Raw genomic sequence first — 20,816 nt, 5'->3', positions numbered from 1 at the left:
AAATTCTAAGCTGATTCGATAATTATTGAAGTCACGAACAAATATGTAATTATATTGCACAAACCAGACCAATATGCATATATGTACATATCCTGTCACGTGGTTCAGTGACTACATTTGATTTAAAGGACAATTGAAAAAGAAACGGCCTAACCACTTCCACAGTAGACCCACAGGTCCCGGCAGAGACTCAGCTGCGACAGTTCAGTGGGATCGAATGGTTGATTTCTGCTTCCAGAGACACGACGACTAAGAGCCCATGATACATGTGACCTTCCCAACCTACGCTTGCAATAACATTATAACAGGAAACCTGCCCAAAACACAAGGGAGAGGAAAAGATATATCACGAGTCCAGCCAAAAAAAAGGGCAAATAGTCACTTGGTGTGGAAAGAATGTTCGATTGAGCTGATCCTAAAGCAAGTAACGAAACATACTCTCATCGTTTTCTTTCTTAATGAACAAGGTGTATTGGCGCGCAACTTTCGCATATTGGAACACTAGGTTTGCCATATCCAACAGAAAATGACAGTTATTGTAAAACATAAATTATCTGTACTGCGTCCATGTCATCCAACAGGAAATTCTCAATTTCCCCATAGAAATAACTTGATTTCCAAGAACAAAAATGTAGAAGTTCTATGTGGAAAAGAGTACCTTTTTTTGTTTTAACTATCACTCCACCTCAGATGCTTCTTCTGAATCAGATAAAGGTAGCAGGGTACAGATCCCAAGCATATGTCCATTGAGGCAAACAAAATACTCAACGCAATCCTCATAAGCTCCCAATCTGCAGCTGGCACTCTGCGGTATCATTTTGGCTTGCAACATGCTCCATAATTTAGCCTTGCAGTAAGGGCACACCTCAGTCGGATGAAGTTGGGCCTCCTTCTTAATCAACATCTTCCGAACCTTGGACATTGAGAAGGACTTGAAAACTCCGCGAAAAAAACCCACATCTCCCTCTTCACCTTGGTCAAGATGTTCACAGGGGTCAGAGACATACAAAACATCTGTTCTGCATTGCGGTAAAAGAAAGCTCTTCCCTGATGTCCTAGAAAACCTGGTCCTATAAACAAAGTGACCCGGAATATGAATGCTGTTAAAGAGGCCACCCTTCTTAGATCCTGTACAGTAAATAAGCAGCTTCCCGAGTGCCCTCCAGTTCCCATCTACACTGTGACTCCCACTAGATTGAAGATCAAGCATCATCTTTGGTGCTCTTGTTCGGCAAAATTCCTTCCACAGCACACGCTTGGCAAGATCATCAAACCATTTGCAGACAAGGGAAAGTGTAGCAATCAACTTAGGATTCCAATTCAACTGTTGGAATACAAGGAATATCGCTTCTTCACTTAAATGCCCCTTCGTGCATTGACAACTTGCTGAGTGTATGCAACGATACTGCTTTGTAATATTCATTTTGTCTACCTAGAAAGATTGACAAAAACAATAATCTCAAAATCCTTGTGATTCACGAGCCTGTGAATATAACACGCACACATTCAAACTATAGAATCTGAGAACCTAGAGGTATTTCGCAGCAACAAACACTATCCAATTTAAAGTCTAACCGCTCTATAGAATCATTTTATCCACCTAGTGAGATTGAAAACTCAAATCCATGTATTTCATCAGGCTATACAAATAACATATGCATGCTCAAACTATCGATATCAGCCAAATAGCAGAACACATGTTCAATCTTAACATTAAATCTCAAAATTTACATGCGTTTCGGAGCATCAATACTTATCCAGTTTAAGTTCTAACCAAAAATCTTAGCAATAAGAATTCTGAATGCATGCCACTCATTTCCAAATCATCAGATCCGCAAGTCCCAACATATAAATATCAAAGCTTGTAAACAAAATCTCACACAAATTTAAGCAACTACTCAATCCAGATAAAACCCGCACTAATCTTGTACGGAATTTACGCAAAAGAACCAAAATTAAAGGAAAACTAAGAGCTTGCAAAATCCTTGGTCATATCAAAACCCACTGAAACGCAGGGAAAGCAGCTCAGAGTGGACTAGATCGTAATTAAAACGAAATGGAGACCCAACTTTTCATCTCAGCCGTTACCTTATAAATGAATTTATACAGGAAGCTTCATCAGTCGCCGTACATCAGACATCCGCAGCTCCAAAACCCCCCTTCCGCCATGGCTCCAAAACCCTAGAAATCCCAACTCTGCAAAATCGAACACAAATTAGGGTTTTCACAAGTACCAGAAGAAATAAAAGAAATTGAAGAAATCAAAACCAGCAGAAATTTACAGTCTGCAACAAAGGTAGCAGTGGGAAAAGTTGGGTTTGCTTCAGGGGCAAAATCGTCCAGAGAAAAACACAGTGACGGAAGCACTGATAGCACACCCAAGATCGTATCTGGTAGAGAGAGACTACAAAGACGAAGGATTTGGCTTCCAAAACAGAAGAATTTGCAATTTGCTGTGGGAAAATGTTACAGCGACCTGTCCGGTGCTTTATGTGTGGCGACAACCGAACCACGTCGCGCCACGTACTGGAGGCGGAGGTGGCGGCTTTTGTGGATTGTGCAGTGGGGACCGCAGCGTCTTATTTGGCATTCAGTCGTCAAAGGACAAGCGACGCCCATTGTTTTTACGGTTTTCCTGTCGTGGAAAGTTTAAAATTTCCCCGCAAAAGTCGCCAAAGAAATATTCTTCCAGCACAATTTTCCTCCTGGCGAAGAAAACAAATGAAAGCTTTGGCTTTTTTCTTGTTTCTAAGAATTTATATTTCCGTTGTTTTAGTATTATGTAGCATTTAAAATCTTTTAGGTACGGTCGATATTTTCGTGAGAATATCTGAAAAACAAAGAAAGATATGGTAGAGGGATGAAGTTTAACTTCATCTTATATCGGAAAAACTCTTATATTTCTGCAAAAATTGATAGATTTTGTCGATATTTCTGATATAATGGTTAAATATTGAAGAAACTCATATATCATCAAAACCAGTGTTTGACATTCCTAAAATTTTATTTTAAATTTCCATCATTTTCATATAAAAGCAACCAATATTAATATTGATATTTTAAACACTAGTAATATGTCATAATTTTTAAAAGTTTAATAATTTTCCCACTCTATTTATTTCTTTTGAACGTCACTTTTTTTTTTTTTTTTTTTTTTTTTTTTGCATTTACAAATCAAAAAGTGACTATCAAAATAAGCAATGTTGTGCATAAAGAGAAAATTAGTGTGCGAAAATCATTTGTTACATTATTGTGATACCCTATAAGACTTTTAATTTGATTTTGAGTGCATAGTTTTGAATTGAAGGTTATTTTCTTTCATTCACGTAGGAAAAACTAAATGAAGATGTGATTAATTGGCTTGGGGTGGGGGCAAATTGACACGAAGATGTGATTAATTGGCTTGGGGCCAAATTGACACATTTCAAAAGATTAGGCGGGTTAAAATCAACCAAAATTGAAGGGAAAAACCGGGAGAGCGTTATGAGTACATGAATATTGACACACTATTAGCTTGATCTTCTTGAATATTTATAACAAACTCATAAGTAGGATTCATTAGAATTTTGTTAAAATTAGTCGCTCATGCGTTTGTGTGAGTTGTGGTTGTTAATAAGAAGTGAAAATCTCCATCCAGCAAACCAGTCTGTCAAACCCAACAAAGTAGAAAACCATAATTACAGTTAATAGTAACTTTATTAAGAACAAAGTAAAGCGATATTACAACTAATCAGCAGGATTATAACTGTTTTATCACAGTCAAGACTCAAAATATGTATCCGGTATGAAACTCAAGAGAAAAGGAAGAAAATGCATACTCTCCACATAAACCAAATGAGGTATGTTAAGTTTCTAAGCATGTTAGACTCGCATTCAAATCTGCATCGAGGCCGTCTAACACCAACTGAAGCAATCTACCTTTACAGTTTTGCACATCCATAAGCTTGTTTAACTCGCGTTACAAGCTCTGGTTTATTCTCCACTATTCTTTTCCCAACTCAAGCGACAGCATTTGCAGAAGGCTTGCACTCTTGTAGTGAGATGACTGTTTCGAAAGCACCAACCAAGGCCTTGACCTTACTCTTCCTGGTTTCAGCGAGTTTACTTGCTGTCTCCTCGATCACGTTGTTAAACAAACCCTTCTCATCTTTCTTTCCCTGAACATCTTGATGTCTCAAAACAACCTTTTCTGCACCAGGTTCGGTACTGATTGTATCAGCATCGACACCTCTCTTCTTAAAGCTTCGCCTGAAGGAACCAGCTTTGACACTTTGGTTCTCTCCCAACACTATTCCTCGCCTAAATTTGAGCCTCCTTGGATTAGTACTCTCAAATTGTATGTCGACAATCTTTCCCCTCCTGAATTTTAAAGTTTCGCCATCCTTGTCTTCAGAGCAAACCATCCCTGACTTTCTGGGTTTCCCTTTGCCATCCTTGCCTAGGATATCTGAATTGTCAATATAGTCAACTTCATTGTCTTCTGAGAAAGAGCTAGCTTCTGTTTCGCTCATTGTATATCCTGACCCTTCATCTTCGCCTTCAAGGGATGAAAAGGGCTCAGAGTTTTGGACAGATACCGACTTGGGTGATGTCGACAACACTGAAGGTGGTGATGGTTCAACTTCACAATTTTTGTTCTGATCAGATTCCAGAGGTTTGTTGTTCTCAGTTTCAACCTTGATGACATACAAGGTCTTCTCCTGTACCTCTTTGTCATTGACTTGCTTAGGTTGAGCTTTCCTGATCTTGTTCTGGTTCTTAAGAGGAGACACAACGTTCACGGGCCTGTTCTTCTGTGCTTTTAAGCTTGCAGCACTCCTGAGAGAAGGTTTGGGGGACAGTGATGCTCTTGGGGATGGCAATACTTTCTTCAAAGTCACTACAGAAGCTCCAGCCCTCTTGCCTATCTTGCCATCACTGTTAGATTTGCCTTTAAAACCTCCTGCAGATTCAGGAGAAGACACTTGCTTCAAAGCTGAAGATCTTATCTTGAAAGAGGTCCCAGTCCTTCGGACTATCAATGAATCACGGTTTCTCAGACCAGTTAAACCTCCTGAAATATCAGGAGATGGAAACTCCTTCACTGCCAAAGATTTGGGCTTCGAAGAAGTGACATGCTTTACAAACAAGTTCTTTTCCTTAGGTCCTATTGAACCCTTCTTTGAAGAGACTTCCAGTTTATCAGCAGATGGTGAAACTGTCTGCTTCATGGTTTTAGGCACAACAGAGACATGGGGTTTTGAACAGGAATCAAGAGAGGATGAAACTTTCTGCTTCATGGTTTTAGATGCAGCGTTGACATGGGGTTTCAAACAGGATGGCAATTTGGGCTTGGCTGATGATATCTTCTTACTCTCGGCCAGAGGCTCACTCCCAACAGAACTTTGGCTGTCAATGGATTTTTTTGACACTCTCTGCTTGGTAATGTTACAGGTATCAGGCAAAAGAGTATTCAAATCAGGCAAGGGTTTGATCTTGACCATCGACACATTCTTCCTCTCAGGAATAACCATACTCTCTTCTGGACTTTGGTTGCTAGGTGATTTTGTTGGAAGCCTTCTTGGTACAAACTTTATAGGACATTTTGCCTTCACTTCCTCTTCATGTTTCCTCCCATATTTACAGTTGTCATGACAGGAACCAGTGGAAGCTCTGAGATAATGAGGAATCTTTTCTCCAGTGTTTAACGAGAATATTTTCCCTGTAGAATTCCTTCTTGGATTACGCTCCTCTGGTTTAGTTGTTTCACGGGTCACTGGTAAATTGATACTCAAATCATCCATCGGAAGGAGTGTGATATTTCAGACAAATCTTAGAACAGATAATCCTGAAAACCAGCAAAAATACAAAATTATAACGGTGCAAAATGTATGGGACTGCAGATCAAAGACTGACTATTCACGATAACCAGATTGTGTAAACGTCTTAATGCAATTAGCAGTTACAGATAGCTTCAAGAAGGAAGAATTTTAACTAGTGTCAACCTGGTGAAAGGTATAAAAGGTTACATTTACACGGCCACTAATACTCATACATTAAATCAGTTTGGTAAGAGTTAAAAACATTGAGATCAAATTACGAACATCTGTAGGGCCAAATTCTGCACCTATAATTAGTGAAATAAACAGTAATCTACCCCACAATAAAATGATAAATATAAAATTAGATATTCAAGTTGATTTCGTAATTTTTGTTGAATTTAAAACTTACTTATGGCATCTTAATCCAATTCAATACAAAGGACAGCAATGTAATCAACTTTGTTATTGCGTAATGAAGTACAGTTGAAAGTACTAGCAAGATAATGATGGTAGAGGAAACAAAATCGGTAACTAAAATCGGTAACAAAAAAAAGAAACAGATTAACAGAACAAATCGGTAACTAAAATCGGTTGGAATCTGAATAAACATCCTAATTATCAAACAATTCAATCCTTAACAACCAATTCCAATGCCAAAAATGACGATGCGGATGAGGAAGAAATCCCAGAAAAGGCTGTAATTCATTTAACTTTTATGATGGGGAGATGACATTAACTAAAAAGCAGCAACTTTTGGGTTGCATTCAATGGGAAGAACTAAATGAAGCAAAAGAAAATTAGCTTCAAACCTCCAACTACACAAGCAATCATTGATCATTACAAGATCATAACCTTATGCAAGTAGCCAATTACAAAACCATAGCCAGAAATTGAAAGGCATAGCATATTATCAGTTAAAGATTGAAAAAAACACAAACTTCACAACCAAGCAAGCCAAATGAACAAAACCCAGAAAGAAAATCTCAAAATCCGAAAACCTCTAAAGGATTATGAAAACAAAGACGCACCCAAAACTGAGAGCTCAATGAAAGCTTCAACTACACAAAACCCATAATCAAAATCACAAATTTAATCGAACCCAGTTCATGATTTGTGCCAAAGAATAAAACCCATCTAGCATTTTGTGCCAAAAAGTGATTGAAATAGGGTACTTCTCACAGATTCAGAAGCCCCTAGAGAGAGAGCATACCTTTTGATAGTCTGCTATTCAACCAGAAAGCGAATGAAAAAGGTTACGAATGAATGAGGCCTGCTCGAGGAGGAAGAAAAAGAGGAGAGAGAGAGAGAGAGAGAGAAAGAGAGAGAGAGAGAGAGAGGAGAGTAAAGGCCACTCCTTTTTGCTCTTTTCCTTTTTGGGTGTGTGAGGGATTTTGCTTCAGAGATCGTGCAAGCAAGCAACTGTTTCCAGTTTTCTTCTGGTTTTGGTTTGGTGGGGTTCTCTTCTCAGCGCCTTGCACGTTCGCTATCGAATCCAAGGAAAATACAAGAGAGAGAAATACAAGTGTGGAATTTGGTTTGGGTCGGGTCCCACCAACTTTTTGCTATTTTGGGGGGTTCTTCCAAAATCCAAAAATCCAAAAATTCCAAAATCCAAACTCAAAAGATTGAATTGTGATTTTTTGGAGGAAGTTGTTTGCTTTTTATAATGGTTGCTTGTGGAAGCCTTGGATTTCTTGCCAAAGTTTAGATTTTTATCGCCTTAATGGGAGAATTAGGGATTGTTTGGTGTGAAAGATATGAAAAATAATGGATTTTGGATTGAATTTTTGAAGATATCTTACCATATATGTATGTTTTGGTTCTATTTACTTTACTTTGTTGCTAAGAAACCAGATTTTGTTTCTGTTTTGGTTTCTACAATTAATGAATCAAGATACCTGACCAATAAGAATGGTAAGCTTTACTTAGGAACATAAAAGAGTTACCCATAACTTTTATTTCTTTTAAATAATCGACCGTAACATATAATTTTAACTTAATTTCATTAAAGCCATGAGCGGAAGTTGTTGGATAAAAAATTAAATTCAAAAATTAAAAGTTTATGAGTTTTAAAATGTGAGCAAGTGTCACACCAACGTAGCTCTCCCTCATTCATGCGTATTTAGTGAATATGCCTTGTATACCTTTTTTTAAATAAAAAAAATATCATCTGGCGTTTCACCACGATAATTTACCATTTTGAGAGCTGACAAGACTTACATAGGCATTTCAGCATTTTTTCACTACCATCAATTCACCATAAATAATAATCAAACTTAGAGCGTGTCGTGTGCAAACGGTCTTATAAGTCGGCCGTTGATTAGTGTACATTGCTGATTATTATGACGTGTGGTAAATGATATATCAACATTGATTAATCATGTTGATATAATAATGAAACAATTTAATAATGTGAAAAAGACGATGCTTAAAATACAATTAACAAATTTATGATTGTCATCTTCATCCCTTTAATGGGATTTATACACATCAACTCATCATGAGAAAGTGTAAATAAATTAATTATTTGAACATCGAAATTGCTTTCATGATAAACACAAATTTTATTATTAAAACTCCGTCAAATTTTTTTCTATACAAGCGATAGTTTAAAATCATTTTAATTTACTAATGAGAAGATTTAAACTTGAAAGACAAGTTCATTGCATTAACCAACTAGCATGTATAGTTAGAGGGACTTTTCAGTGTCGGGAAAACAGCTCGGACACAATGTGTAATAATACAATTAGTTTGAAAACTTGAAACAAAAAATTTCAACCAATTATATTGTTACACTTAATGAACTAAATTGTGTTCCTAACATACTTTAAAAAAATTCGTATAGTTGGCAGAAACTACCAATTCCATATCATACCTACTCAATTAAAACCTAGACATTCTAGAAAGCAATTCAACATGCATTGCCACCACGTCTACTTAGTTTTGTAGATTTCTGCATGAAAATCAAGGGGTCTCCTTGAAAGGCATGAAGCGACACAAGGAGAGGAAATGTCAAGGGAACCAAGATTAAAATAATAATTTATCGGCATATTTTCTTAGGATAGTTGCATATTTCCTTTTGTTTTATCAAGTTCTGGAATGTTCATACATCTTAGTCATACTCGGAGAAATTATTATATTAAATAAATGTTTTGTTTGCTATTGTAATATAATCTAGTTTATTGGTGTGATTATTATCATACTTTTTTCTCATATATTTTCTTTGAATTGTTGTATATTGGGTTAAATGCTCTAATCTAAATTACGTTGTTTTGATATGCGGGCATTTGATAGCGGAACTACATAAAAAAGAAGAAGAAAATGACGGTTTCAGATATCTAGTGTAATTCCAATAGAGTAAGAATATAACCAACTACGCCAATGCATATGCATTATATTTAACCAACGTAAACGTAAATAAAACACAATATTTATATGGTCTAGTGGTGTACTCATTAGGCCTTCGACTCGGCTCCTTGTATATTGAAATTAAAATTTCTTATGATATAAAGTACTAATATTTATAGGAGATATCATTTTTTAATATTTATTATTATAATTTTACCTTTAAATAATAAAAAGTCGGTTCTTAATTCTCAAAGTTCAGAACAAAGGGTGGTAGGTGCTTTTACTTTTATATTTGACTCTTTTAATAGCAATAGGTGTGACTAATTTTTAATCAGACCAACACTTAAGAACATGTCACCATTTTTTTCATTTTTTTTTGTTCACCCTATTAACGTGTCCACCGTATGATTGTTATGAGTGACAAATTTAATAGACAACATACGAATGATCACAGAAAGAAAAGATGCACCGACCTATATGTCATACTGAATATTTTTTCCATAGAAAGAGATAAGGCGTGGACGAGATGAGTTTGCTCTCTGCATCCCCCTCGTATAAGTATGGAAATGTCAAACTTAGTCATCATAAGATTCATATCTCGTCACGTGTGAGTATAAGTTTTAATGTAAAACATTGAGAGATACACTCCACAACAATTCGCAATCATGCACACGCATAACACATTTTAGTGAGCTATAACATTGTAAACCATTATAAAATTCACTTTTTCGACGGCTCACAGTTAACGCACTCGCATACGAAGCATTACTCTTATGATGAGCAAGGCCTACCCGGAAACGACTTTGTTCTCATGTTCCCCACAACATAGAAAAAAAGTGTGTGTTGAAGGTTGATGTAGAGCAATACACACACTTGGAGGAGGGGCCATGTCACATGTGGGCACTTTCCAAAATTGATGTATTCGCTTCCTTTGGGGGTGAAAGTCATACTCCTTGATCATTAAGCACAGCATGGAGGAGGAAATTTTCTAAAAAGTGGTTGCATCGATTGATGGAGGCATGCTTTGAAAAAGTTGTGGCCATATATTGGAGCAAAGATGAAGCATAAAAAGAGAAAAGAGAGTATAATATTAGAAAAAGTCACCTTGGATTCTCTCCCACTCTCTAAACTAATAAAAATGAATCACACAAATAGAAAATTTTCTCTATTTGTTATAAAGTTTTAATAAAAAATAAAACTGAAGAGACTATAAATAGACAAAAACTGTATATAAATCACAATTTAAAGCCCTTCTATTGAGGTCTTAGGGTTGTTTAGAAGTGATTTTAATATGGCTGAAAGCGTTTATAATGACAATGTTTTTTAAACAATTCTTAGTAAAATGACAAGTGAATCCTAAAAAAACACTTCTATTGAGGTCTTGAGGCTCGTTTAGTAGTGGTTCTAAAATTGTTTTCAATCAATTTAAAAGCAATTTCAAATAAGTCTTTAATGTTCCTTGAATTTTGTTTTCGTTTTGATCAAGTTTGTAGATTTTAGTGATTTGTGCTTATTTTATCTTGCGAAAGTTATTGAGAAAGTTGAAACCTACACCTAGATCAATCAACACCAGATCATAATTCCCTCCAAAAACTAAATACAATTGGTAGAAGAGTTTAGTTGGGGAGTTGACCTTCCAACGACAAAGTAGATTTGTTCTATTAAGCCAATCAATGTCATAATTACAGTTCATTAGTCTCTTTCAGATATATTAATTAATTGTTAAGCCATCCAGTAGAGGAAAATTACTTCCATTTTCTGTTGAACAACTAGCTGTATGATCTGCTACTTTCCTTCAAGTTTTTTCCTATTGAATCCAATGACAATAGCAAAGCTTTGTCACACTGAGCAATGTCGGCTATATGATCTGCTATTTTTCTTCAAGTTTTTGCCTATTGAACCCCATGACATCAACAAAACTTTGCTCCCCAAGTGGCGTTGGCTGCATGAATTATAAAACGTCATTGCATTCGGTTTTGCGCTAAATTTTTAGTTAACTCAAAGTACTCTATATCTTTTCATATAGTCTCTTTTCAAGTCTTCGTAGGTTTTCATCTACTCTTTTTCTTAAGACAATTGACAAAATTACCAAGTCATCTATGCCTACCTACCTTCATCTATCTCTAACAAGTAGTCGATGAGAAAATTAAGACAATAAATTTCGTATCTAGAGTAGGCTCAGATTTCAGCATCCTCCTAATGGATTGCAAAAATAGATGCCTATTAATACAAAGTAAGTGAAGGAGAAGGACATGCCTTTCTCTAGGTTTTTTATTTGAGAAAATTGTAGCAATAGTCCCTCAACTTTAACAAAATTAGAGCAATAACTCCTCAACTAAAAATTTATGATCATTGATTCTTTAACTCATCAAAACGTGCAGCTATGGTCGTTTTTGTCAACTCTGTCAGATTCCATCAAAATGACTCATGTTGGAAGGACCATTGCTACAATTGGATTAAAGTTGAGGGACCATTGCTTCAATTAGATTAAAGTTGAGAGGCTATTGCTCCAATTGAGTTAAAGTTGCGGGACCATTGCTACAATTTTTTTCATTTGGTTTCCATGTTTGCCCTTTGATCAAGCCTCATGTGCATGACACGTGACTTATTTTGACGGAAGTTCAAACGGAGTTGGAGAAAAGGACCATAGTTGCACGTTTTGATGAGTTAAGGGACCACTAGTCATGAATTTTTAGTTGAGGAAATATTGCTCCAATTAGGTTAAAGTTGAATGATCATTGCTACAGTTTCTTCTATTTATTTTATTTCGAGAAGTTTTTTGGTGTGACAGTCACACTGTCATGTAGTATTACCAATCGACTCATGTTATAGCACGTGAATCTATTTATTAAAATTATAATCTAAGACCATGTAATATCAATTATATCGTTCACCTATATTATAACAAGCGAATCATTAATACCACGTGGCGGATAGATTTATTATAGAAAGACATGATTAGGGGATTCCAACAGCTAGCTTTATTCTTGCTTTAGTTTCTACAACCATTGAATACCAAAAGAGGCAGGCTTACAGAGAATGTTATTTTCCAACACACTAGAAGCTTTGTATTGCACCTTTTGCTTTTGTACAACTTTAGGATGTTAAATAGTTTACCTTTTCTTTTGGCCAAAGAACCTTTGTACCCTAAGCAGACCGTCTTTTTCACAGCTCCTATCGAGACCAAAAACTGACCGAGGGATGATAAAGTCTGCATGTCATCGGGAGGGAAGTAGCTTGCGGCCTTTCCCAAGAGTGATGTGAAGAGAAGAGAGAGTGAAGGCCTAGTGACATAACGTTCATCCAGAAGGTCATCCAGAAAGGCAAATGCAGCTAACAGATCAGACCTGCTTGCATTGATTGGTGCAGCAAAATGAGCGGGGATTGTTCTCCTGAAACTCCAGTCCTTTGCGATTCCATCAACCCAATCACTGACCTGAATCATCAAAATGCAAAAAGATTGTTTTATTATTTCACACACATACACACGACAACAAGGAAGTCAAAATATCATATGATCATGCGTTTGTGTCTTTGTTAGGCATGCTGTGAGTTCACTAATTAGTTTGCGTACCAAAAGACGAACCAAAATTTGCATCGGAATGGTTCAAGTACCTTTTCAGGAACTTTGCTGAAGACCAGGGCCTTTACAATGGGTGAAACAATCAGCTTTTGTCACATCTGAGCAAAGCTAGCGTTCGGTTCCAACAGATTTGATGGACCGAGAAACAAGATTTGGAGAACAATTCTTTCCCATCCTACACAAAAGAATTCATTTCAGAAAAACATACATGATCACCCTCAAATTGGATTATCATTTTACTAAAACTGAAGCCAGACTGGAATTTCGGACTGGAATGCGGAATGGAGATTCTACCTTTTTGACGGTTCAACTTGTTGTCAACTACTGGTTCCTGAGAAACTTCTTTTCGTTTACTGAGAAGTTTTACCGCCAAACCATTCATCGCAGATGCCAACAAGGATTCTTTGCTGATACAATCAGGCGGCTGTCTTGGCACAAAAAGTACAGCATCTGTTTATCAGTAGAGTTCTGGAACGCTTATGATAGAAAGCGACCTCCACATATAGTCCAATACCTGAAAATTCACAACGAAATGAGTTTTCCCAATATCTTTAAAAAAGTGAAGTCTCGGATGTCACATTTGCCCTTTGTATTACCAACTTCTGGTGAACTGAGAACTTTCTGCTCAATGTCATCAGCCCTTGAGGTGCAGAAGTCCTCATCCTTTAAGGTCTTGGCACCCATTGCCTTGGTGCCACCCATACCTGAGCTCGAGCGAAAAATTTGTGCTCATAAGCAAATGTAGGCAGAACTATGTATTCACGGGAGCTCCTAACTCTTTCAGAAGCTGGAAAGAAACAAGAACACTCATAAGAAAAGCATAGTTGGTTAACAAAAGTACGGATATGCAGAATTAAACAAATACGCGGAGAAGTAAAAAAGAAGAAGATTCAACAAGAAAAATTTATAACTGACTAGAATAGAAAGCAAGATATAACCTGAATACACTCTTTGGTTGGAGCAACGGGCGCATGGATTCACAATCCTCGGGATTTTAGTTTGATGACTGTCATTCTAATGTTTGTTGACACACTGCTGAACCCTAATGCTTGCTCTTGTTCAAATAACCATATGCAGCCTTTCACAGTCTAAGAACACGCGAAAAAGAGAGTAAACATACTGCAAAGGCTGCAATTCACAAGAACATTGACATGCCCCGATCCCGGTGTCATCCGGACACGAGGATGGACACGTGCTGACCGACATCCGAGAGTGACAAAAGTAGTCCTAACATGCATATGCTAAGAACATGTAAACTTGCATGTTAGGATGGCTTTCGTCACCCTCGGATGTCGGCCAGCACGTGTGCATCCTCGTGTCCGGATTACACAGGGATCGGGGTGTGTCAAACCTATAAAAACATGCTTCTGCTGAAGAGTGATAAAAACACATCAAAATCGAAAACAATGGGAAGATCGGGAACTCATTGTGAGCATAAAGATGGAAGCATGACATGCCACAAGCCAAAAACTACCTAATTATAAGCAATTATCAGCTGAAAACAACTACAATATATTAATAAATCAAAAGAATAAAATGAGCTGAACTCAGTCCTAGTAGTGCTTCTATTGACAAAAGGACCCAGAGGAAAAGGAAACCCAGTGAAGTTGGTGTAAAACCGGTCGCCGCCGCCTCTGCTGCCACTGATGGTGGAGTTTGTGGGAGCGACCACCAAATTGATGGCCTTTCTGCTCTTGCTTTTACCTGGAAACAAAAACCCTTCCAAGGACCCGCCAAAATGGCTCGAACTTGGTTCTTCTCTGAGAGAAATTGGGTTCTGAAAAATGGTGGATTTCGGTGAAGAAACGGCAACGGCTGCCATTGTTTTTCTGAAACTTTATGTCAGTACTTTACCTTCAGCAGCCAAACCACTGAGAGAGGAGTGGTGCATAATGCAGTCATAGGTAGCAACACCAGGTTGTGCTTTTGACACGTGGAGGATCCAGTCGGACTGTCTGATGTGGATTTTCTGTGAACTCGTAGATTTATTGTGGATGGTAGGGAACGAAAGCATGCTTGATAAATAACTTCTTGAGGAGAAAAGAAGGAAGATTCGAGAAGTTTCGAATCAATTCATCGATGGTATAATTCTTTCTTTAGTTAAATTATGATTTTCATTTGGTCAATCTAGTTTAACTCTTGCAATTTTAAACCCGAAAGTTTACTGATTGTTGCAACTCGAGAATAATGACATTTACCGCATGAGCGACAAATGCGAGCATAAATCACCTACATTTGCCGCTAACGTGTTGGTTTCATTGAAATTTTAACAAAATTAAGTCATCGTCCTACAATCTCAACCGCTACAATCACAATATCGCGAAAATTGAAAAAAAAAAAAAAAACAAGCATATGCTAATCACTCGAGCTGGAAAGCTCTTACAAAAATTATGTACAACCAGTAATTTCTTGATGAATATATAACCATATTTAACAATTTCATCCAAAACCTACCACTCGCGGACGAAACAACTACCCCTATCTTGCAGCGAAAGTAAGAACTACAAAACATATTTATTTCAACACAAATCTTCATACAAACAAGAACCCTGTAAAACCCTAATTAAACTGTATTCTAGCAAGAGCATTGCAATAAGCACGAAGTCATTATCTTCGTGAACAAAATTTGAGAAACTAACATGCCCGAGCCAATATCTATGAGAGCCGAAATGATTCAGTCAATAACATTGCATCTTATGGAACCTGGTAAGTCGTCGAATTGCACGCTGGAAGTACGGATAGAAGGCGCCACCATTGTGTAGGAGCAAAGTTGTATTCATAGTGCTTGTGAACAAAGAAGCCAATAGCACCTCAGGTGAGGATTTCCCTGACAAGCCAATCCAAACTAGGATATGCAAAGTACAGAAGAAGAAATGACGGGAGAGCAAACACAACGGTGATGACTATGTACAAAGCCAACAAGACTGCACAGGCAGGTATTACATATAAGATGATCAGAAGAAATATGACAACCAGCGGGAACTTTGCTGTCAAATGAACGAAGAAAACAAGTGACTTCTGAATTGAAGAATGCAAACGCTCCACACTAAGGTAATTATTGACAGCGCCATGATTGTGATTCAACCCAGATTGCTCGATATGGCGAATATGTTGCCCCCTCCTGTGGGTACCTGTACCATGGCTCGCTTGAGTTCCCACAGAGACATTTCCATTTGCCGGCCAGACAGACTGATTATCACCAGAGAAGGTAGAATTAGACTGCGGTCCCCTATCACCATTCATGCTCTCAACCATCCAGAGAAGAAAGTAGTTCTTGCGAGGGAACCTGAGATTTCCCCTGTAAACAAGCCGGAAGGACAATAGGTTGCACCACGGGCAGGAGATAAAAAGCGGAAGCTGAATCGGTAAAGTGGGGAATTTCACAACCGCCCATTGCAGTCCCAGAATGCAATTCTTACAGAGGGTATGGCCACACCATAAAACGTAGGGCACATTCTCAACAATGTTGAAGGATTCCCAACATATCGGGCACTCTAGTCCTTCCTCTCTGCCAACAACCGAAGAACTCTCGTCGTCAGAACATTCAAGAGCTGCTTGCGTCGGCTTTAGAGGATCGCTTTTCAATCCAACACTTCCAGTTATGCAGCTGGATGCAAAATTCCACATTTTCACCACAACCACTGCCTCACTAACACATCATCACTAAGATTTACTGTACCAGTATCTCAAAGTACCATGATGAAGATTGCCCGAGGTATTAGTAAAACTCAGACCTGAAGAAGAATCCACACAGTAAATTTATCAGGAAACTGGACTTTTTTACCGCACTTGGGATTAAACTAATCACTTTTTATGTTCGGGGATTAAGCTATAATCACAGATGCATGATGCATCTACTCACAACACCCATGAGTTCAAATAAGCAGAATATACACAAGAATCAGCCAAAAATTATAAACCTACTCAAACGGTGATACCCCAAAACAGGGATTAACCCCCAAAACCCAATTAAACAATCAAACAACTGATAAAGTCTATGAATTTATATAAAAAGATCTAAACTTTAACATCAAAAAAGCAAACCCAGCTGAAATTTCGAACTGCAGGTCCGGAAACTCAACCCCATAAGATCCAAATCAAAAGTGAAGCAACCAAAGATGATAAAAACAGAAGTGGGTTGCGATCTCACCGATTGCAGGAAGCCATTTCGAATCAAATTTTCAAGGGAGAGAGATGGGGAGAGCCCTCAATATCCTCTCTCTCTCGACGGAGAAATGAAATCGATATATAATTTTTTTGGTTTTTCGGGTTTTGGAATTGAGCGAGTGAGCGACGGAGCGGCGTGGGTGACCTCACCCGCTGCTCGAAGCTCCGAATGTGGTCCAAGTGGCGTTTGGTTAAACGAGGTGACGACGTCGCTCTTCCGAACGGTTCAGAGTGGTAAAACGCTGCGTTTTGTTTATTCCTCAGTTGGGCTTGAGAGAGCATTGTCCGTCTTTTATTATTCAATGCCGTTTATGAGATGTGGCCCAAAAAGTTAAATCTATCAATTGTTTTGGATAATTCCAAGTTCGACAATGTGTTTATGGGCTTCGAATTTGAGGCCCATTTCTATGAGCCCAGAGATCAATCTCATTCCCTCCAACAACCTCGACTTTGTTAATGTACTTTTATATTTCTCAATTTAATCTGTAAGGGCTTGTTAGAAGTACCTTTAAAATGACTAAAAGTGTCTTTAATGAATTTTTTTTTTTGGAACCAGTCTTTAGTAAAATGGAAGTGAATCATAAAAAAACACTTGAAGTGCTTCCTCCAATTCCTGCAAGAAGCACATAACTCGTGCTTCTTCGAGTGCTTTTGGAATAAAAAAATATTTCCTCTAAAATTACTTTTTGTCGTTCTAAAAGCACTTTCAAATGATTTTTAAATTGTTAATAAATAAAATATGAGCAATTGAACCCGACTCCATGAGTTTGTAATTTAAGTTCATTTTATATTGATGTTATTTGGTTTAACCAAGTCTGCTGGCTTTATGTGGTTGTCGCGAGAGGAATACCTTATTTTCGATATGTCGATGCACCCTCTCCTAGAATTGTGTTAGTCATTTGTGACAAGGAGATATTATAGCTTAACTGGTTATGAGCGTTCAATTCTACACCAACTTTTGTTCTTTTTAAGTTTTTATTTTAGTTGATGGTGCTTAGTTTATCTAGTTTACTGGTTTTATGCGCATATCTGTATAACCTTATCATTGTGAAGATTATGTACTAAATAATGTTGATGTACCCTCTCATGGAATCGTTTTGGTTTTGTGTGATTGGATTTTGAATGTAATTTGTTAGTAGTTAAGTATTTAAATGTTATTTGTAAGAATTATTGTGAGTATCAATAATTTGTCAATTAAGTGACTTGATATTTTAGTGATATTGTCGCCTAATATGGGTAGAATAATAAAGTCTTACTCTGATTAACCAATTATGGTGAGACTTATTATGGTAGGACAACAATTTGATTTAATAGTGATTGGTGCATCTCTTTATTAATTATAATAGGCGGTTTCAGATGAACCCTAATCACCATATATAGGATTGTCCCTGCTCTCACAATATGTGTTATATTATGTACTAAACGCTATTCATAGAAAAAAACATATAGTTTGGAGAGAGTAGAAGACTCCCTTGTTTTCTGCAAGAGTCATGTCTACCGTATCCTACCAATAAGTTTATTTCTATTTCATGTTGATATGATTTATTGCATTGCGATCTCAATGTCTTAGTAATTGTTGTGTTTTCAGAATGTATATTACATTATCAACCTCAACTTTTGAAGTTGTGGTACTTTGGCAAGTTCAGTATCTAGCATAATTAATGTTTGCTAAAAGTTTTTAGTTTAAGGACCAACATATCCATTTGCAATCGGCAAAGTAGAAGCACAAAAACGAAGCTTTGTCGATCGTACGTACTTATTATTTTTTTAGGGGTGTGCTATTCACACATCTCTTTTTACTTCTCACACACCATTTTTTAATTTTTGTCCGTTGATCTTCTTCAATTCATTCGATCTGATGGTTGAAAATTAGAAGGATGTGTGAGAAATAAAAAAAAGTGTGTGGATATCACATCCCTTTATTTAACTTATGGTCCACTTGATCATTGGAAGGCTCCATTAATTATATATGTTGTATGTACAGATATCATATAACTATCGGTTCGGTAAATTATTTAATGTTGTATGTACACATATGATCATATCACAATCGTTACATTATTTAATTTGTAGCTTAATCGAGGACAGCCCTCAGTTGGATATCCTGCAAAAATGCCTTATCCAAAGTGAAATTCCTTATCTCCTTGTTGAACAAAATGTGTTGAGGACAAATTATATGATTGGCTTTCCATTTTAGATCGATGGCTAAGATTTGACTGCGTCTACATACATCAGCTTGCCATGCGAGCCTTCACATGCATTCGTCAACAACTAAGACATGATTCATGTACGTGTGACTAATAATTGATAGTCGTTAATGAATGTGAATCTATAAGCTTCGTACTTATGTTCATCAATGAATAACAATCACTTATAGGCACACGAGCTAGCTAGCTAGCTTGATTGTTCGAGCCATATATAGAGTTTGCTAAAAAATATATTATGGAAATATCTTGCTTAATGCTTAATTATTTTGGACCGCGGTTTCCTAATCCATATGTAAATGATTGATTAACTAGGGTTTGAAAGCAACACCGGGAGACTTTTGAGCCTTTGAGTTTTGAAATGTAGTACTTTGTACGGACTGTTGAATGCATGTTAGACGAAGATAATTAGCAACTGGAAAATGATTGCTGCCTGTAATTTGTACAGGCCCTACGTGAGTGGTCTTTTTCTATTGTTTAAGCAACCTATTGACGAGTATGTGTGCCTAATTGTTCTGCTTGCTTTTGCCTCCAAAACTCCAAAAATCACTGGGACCCAGAACCAAAATTGTTGTTGTGGTGCTAATAAATACACTAGTCTTTTTGTTACATCTGTGAGTCATCAAGGATCCACATGGACCACATCTGTGAGTCATCAAGGATCCACATGGACCATATCTATATATATGTTTTTGTTTGTGTGTTGTGAATTTAATCTCCTCTGGGGCTGAGAAGGTCTTGTGTGAGGCCACCATTGGTGGTAGGTCATGAGTGTTATGTGAAAGGGGGGTGGGACATAAATGAGACCGGGTGAACTTGACAAAACCAGGGAGATAGTGTAGGAACAACTGGGATGGTATCGGGACCGAAGAATTATTTCTCTTACATCACCAGGAGCATTGCCATTTTCTTGTTTCGTTAATTAACAAAGTATACTAGCTAGGTCTTCTGTGTCAATTTAACTTTGCTTTAATATAGTTTGAATATATAGAAAAAGAAAGAGTGAGAAACATCAATTTTGAGAGGAATAGCAAATTTTTTGGACCATAATAATTAGAGTGCATGATGGAATTGCTAGGTAAGAATATTTACTAAAGGTGCAATGGAACTACTAAGTAAGAATTATTTTTTTTACAAAGTATATAGTAATTTTCAATTTTATGTTCTTTTTATCCTATGATAGGCTGAAACCTAGGTTCAACAGGGTGTACGTCTTATTGCGTTTATCACTTTTTTCTTACACGACGAGATTATCATATATGTACACTTTGTTACACGTAAGTCTCAATCTCTGTTGACTTGTCTCATAAGCACCAGGGGCATACATTGATACTCATTTAAGAAAACAAAGACTTGCAAGTTAAGGGATTATGGATGCTAGGGTTTATACGTACTTCTTTGACAACCGCAGAACTTATGGATGCAAATCAAGGATCTTGATCGTCCCGAGCTTTGGTTCCAACTTGCTTCAGTGCAAGCTGGTTATTTTCAGTCTGAATCATACATATATGATGGTCTAAATTGGATCGATCACGATTCACAAAATGTTATGCGTAACTTTCAGAAGACAAAATTAATATATATATATATATATATATATATATATATATTAATATTATATGTGGCCATTGAAGTATATATACGATAAACAACGCTCTCACTTGATTAATATTGATCGATTTTAATTAATTCTACACGCATATATGTGAGAGA

The 20,816-nt window shown here is 37.0% G+C and overlaps 4 protein-coding genes and 1 pseudogene across 12 annotated transcripts in view; all 5 read right to left on the bottom strand.

Annotated features, from left to right (window-relative positions):
- The window catches only part of LOC126582181 (uncharacterized), a 98,866-nt gene that overhangs the window by 10,428 nt on the left and 67,622 nt on the right, over window positions 1–20,816 (bottom strand). The window lies entirely within an intron of this gene.
- Window positions 23–2,569, bottom strand: LOC126582180 (EID1-like F-box protein 2). 2 transcript variants are annotated; one of them, XR_007609301.1, is made up of 5 exons: window positions 2,283–2,569; window positions 2,089–2,196; window positions 659–1,432; window positions 439–501; window positions 23–313 (listed from the first exon to the last, which is right to left on the bottom strand). XR_007609301.1 is itself a non-coding variant. In XM_050246209.1 (4 exons), exon 3 carries the CDS (start codon window positions 1,421–1,423, stop codon window positions 677–679), a length of 747 nt encoding a protein of 248 aa, XP_050102166.1. In that variant the 5' UTR covers window positions 1,424–1,432; window positions 2,089–2,196; window positions 2,283–2,569; the 3' UTR covers window positions 23–313; window positions 659–676. The 2 variants fall into 2 exon arrangements, 1 of the variants encoding a protein (XP_050102166.1); XM_050246209.1 differs by lacking the exon at window positions 439–501.
- LOC126582174 (uncharacterized) lies at window positions 3,678–7,419 on the bottom strand. 2 transcript variants are annotated; one of them, XM_050246195.1, is made up of 2 exons: window positions 7,012–7,419; window positions 3,678–5,827 (listed from the first exon to the last, which is right to left on the bottom strand). In XM_050246195.1, the coding sequence occupies exon 2, from the start codon at window positions 5,781–5,783 to the stop codon at window positions 3,999–4,001; it is 1,785 nt and encodes a 594-aa protein (XP_050102152.1). In that variant the 5' UTR covers window positions 5,784–5,827; window positions 7,012–7,419; the 3' UTR covers window positions 3,678–3,998. The 2 variants fall into 2 exon arrangements, with proteins under 2 accessions (XP_050102152.1, XP_050102153.1); XM_050246196.1 differs by lacking the exon at window positions 7,012–7,419 and adding an exon at window positions 6,830–6,981.
- On the bottom strand, window positions 12,108–14,746 carry LOC126582186 (uncharacterized; annotated as a pseudogene).
- On the bottom strand, window positions 12,108–17,090 carry LOC126582178 (uncharacterized). Of its 4 annotated transcripts, XM_050246203.1 has the most exons (6): window positions 16,883–17,090; window positions 13,671–16,466; window positions 13,329–13,519; window positions 13,027–13,246; window positions 12,765–12,907; window positions 12,108–12,585 (listed from the first exon to the last, which is right to left on the bottom strand). In XM_050246203.1, the coding sequence occupies exon 2, from the start codon at window positions 16,357–16,359 to the stop codon at window positions 15,544–15,546; it is 816 nt and encodes a 271-aa protein (XP_050102160.1). In that variant the 5' UTR covers window positions 16,360–16,466; window positions 16,883–17,090; the 3' UTR covers window positions 12,108–12,585; window positions 12,765–12,907; window positions 13,027–13,246; window positions 13,329–13,519; window positions 13,671–15,543. The 4 variants fall into 4 exon arrangements, with proteins under 4 accessions (XP_050102160.1, XP_050102162.1, XP_050102158.1 ...); XM_050246205.1 differs by having other exon boundaries at window positions 12,724–12,907; window positions 13,027–13,519; XM_050246201.1 differs by having other exon boundaries at window positions 13,027–13,519.

This window comes from Malus sylvestris, chromosome 9, assembly GCF_916048215.2.
Source record: "Malus sylvestris chromosome 9, drMalSylv7.2, whole genome shotgun sequence".
NCBI classification, from domain to species: Eukaryota; Viridiplantae; Streptophyta; class Magnoliopsida; order Rosales; family Rosaceae; genus Malus; species Malus sylvestris.
The sequence above is the reverse complement of the archived record's forward strand: the minus strand, read 5'-3'. Positions and strand labels throughout refer to the sequence as shown.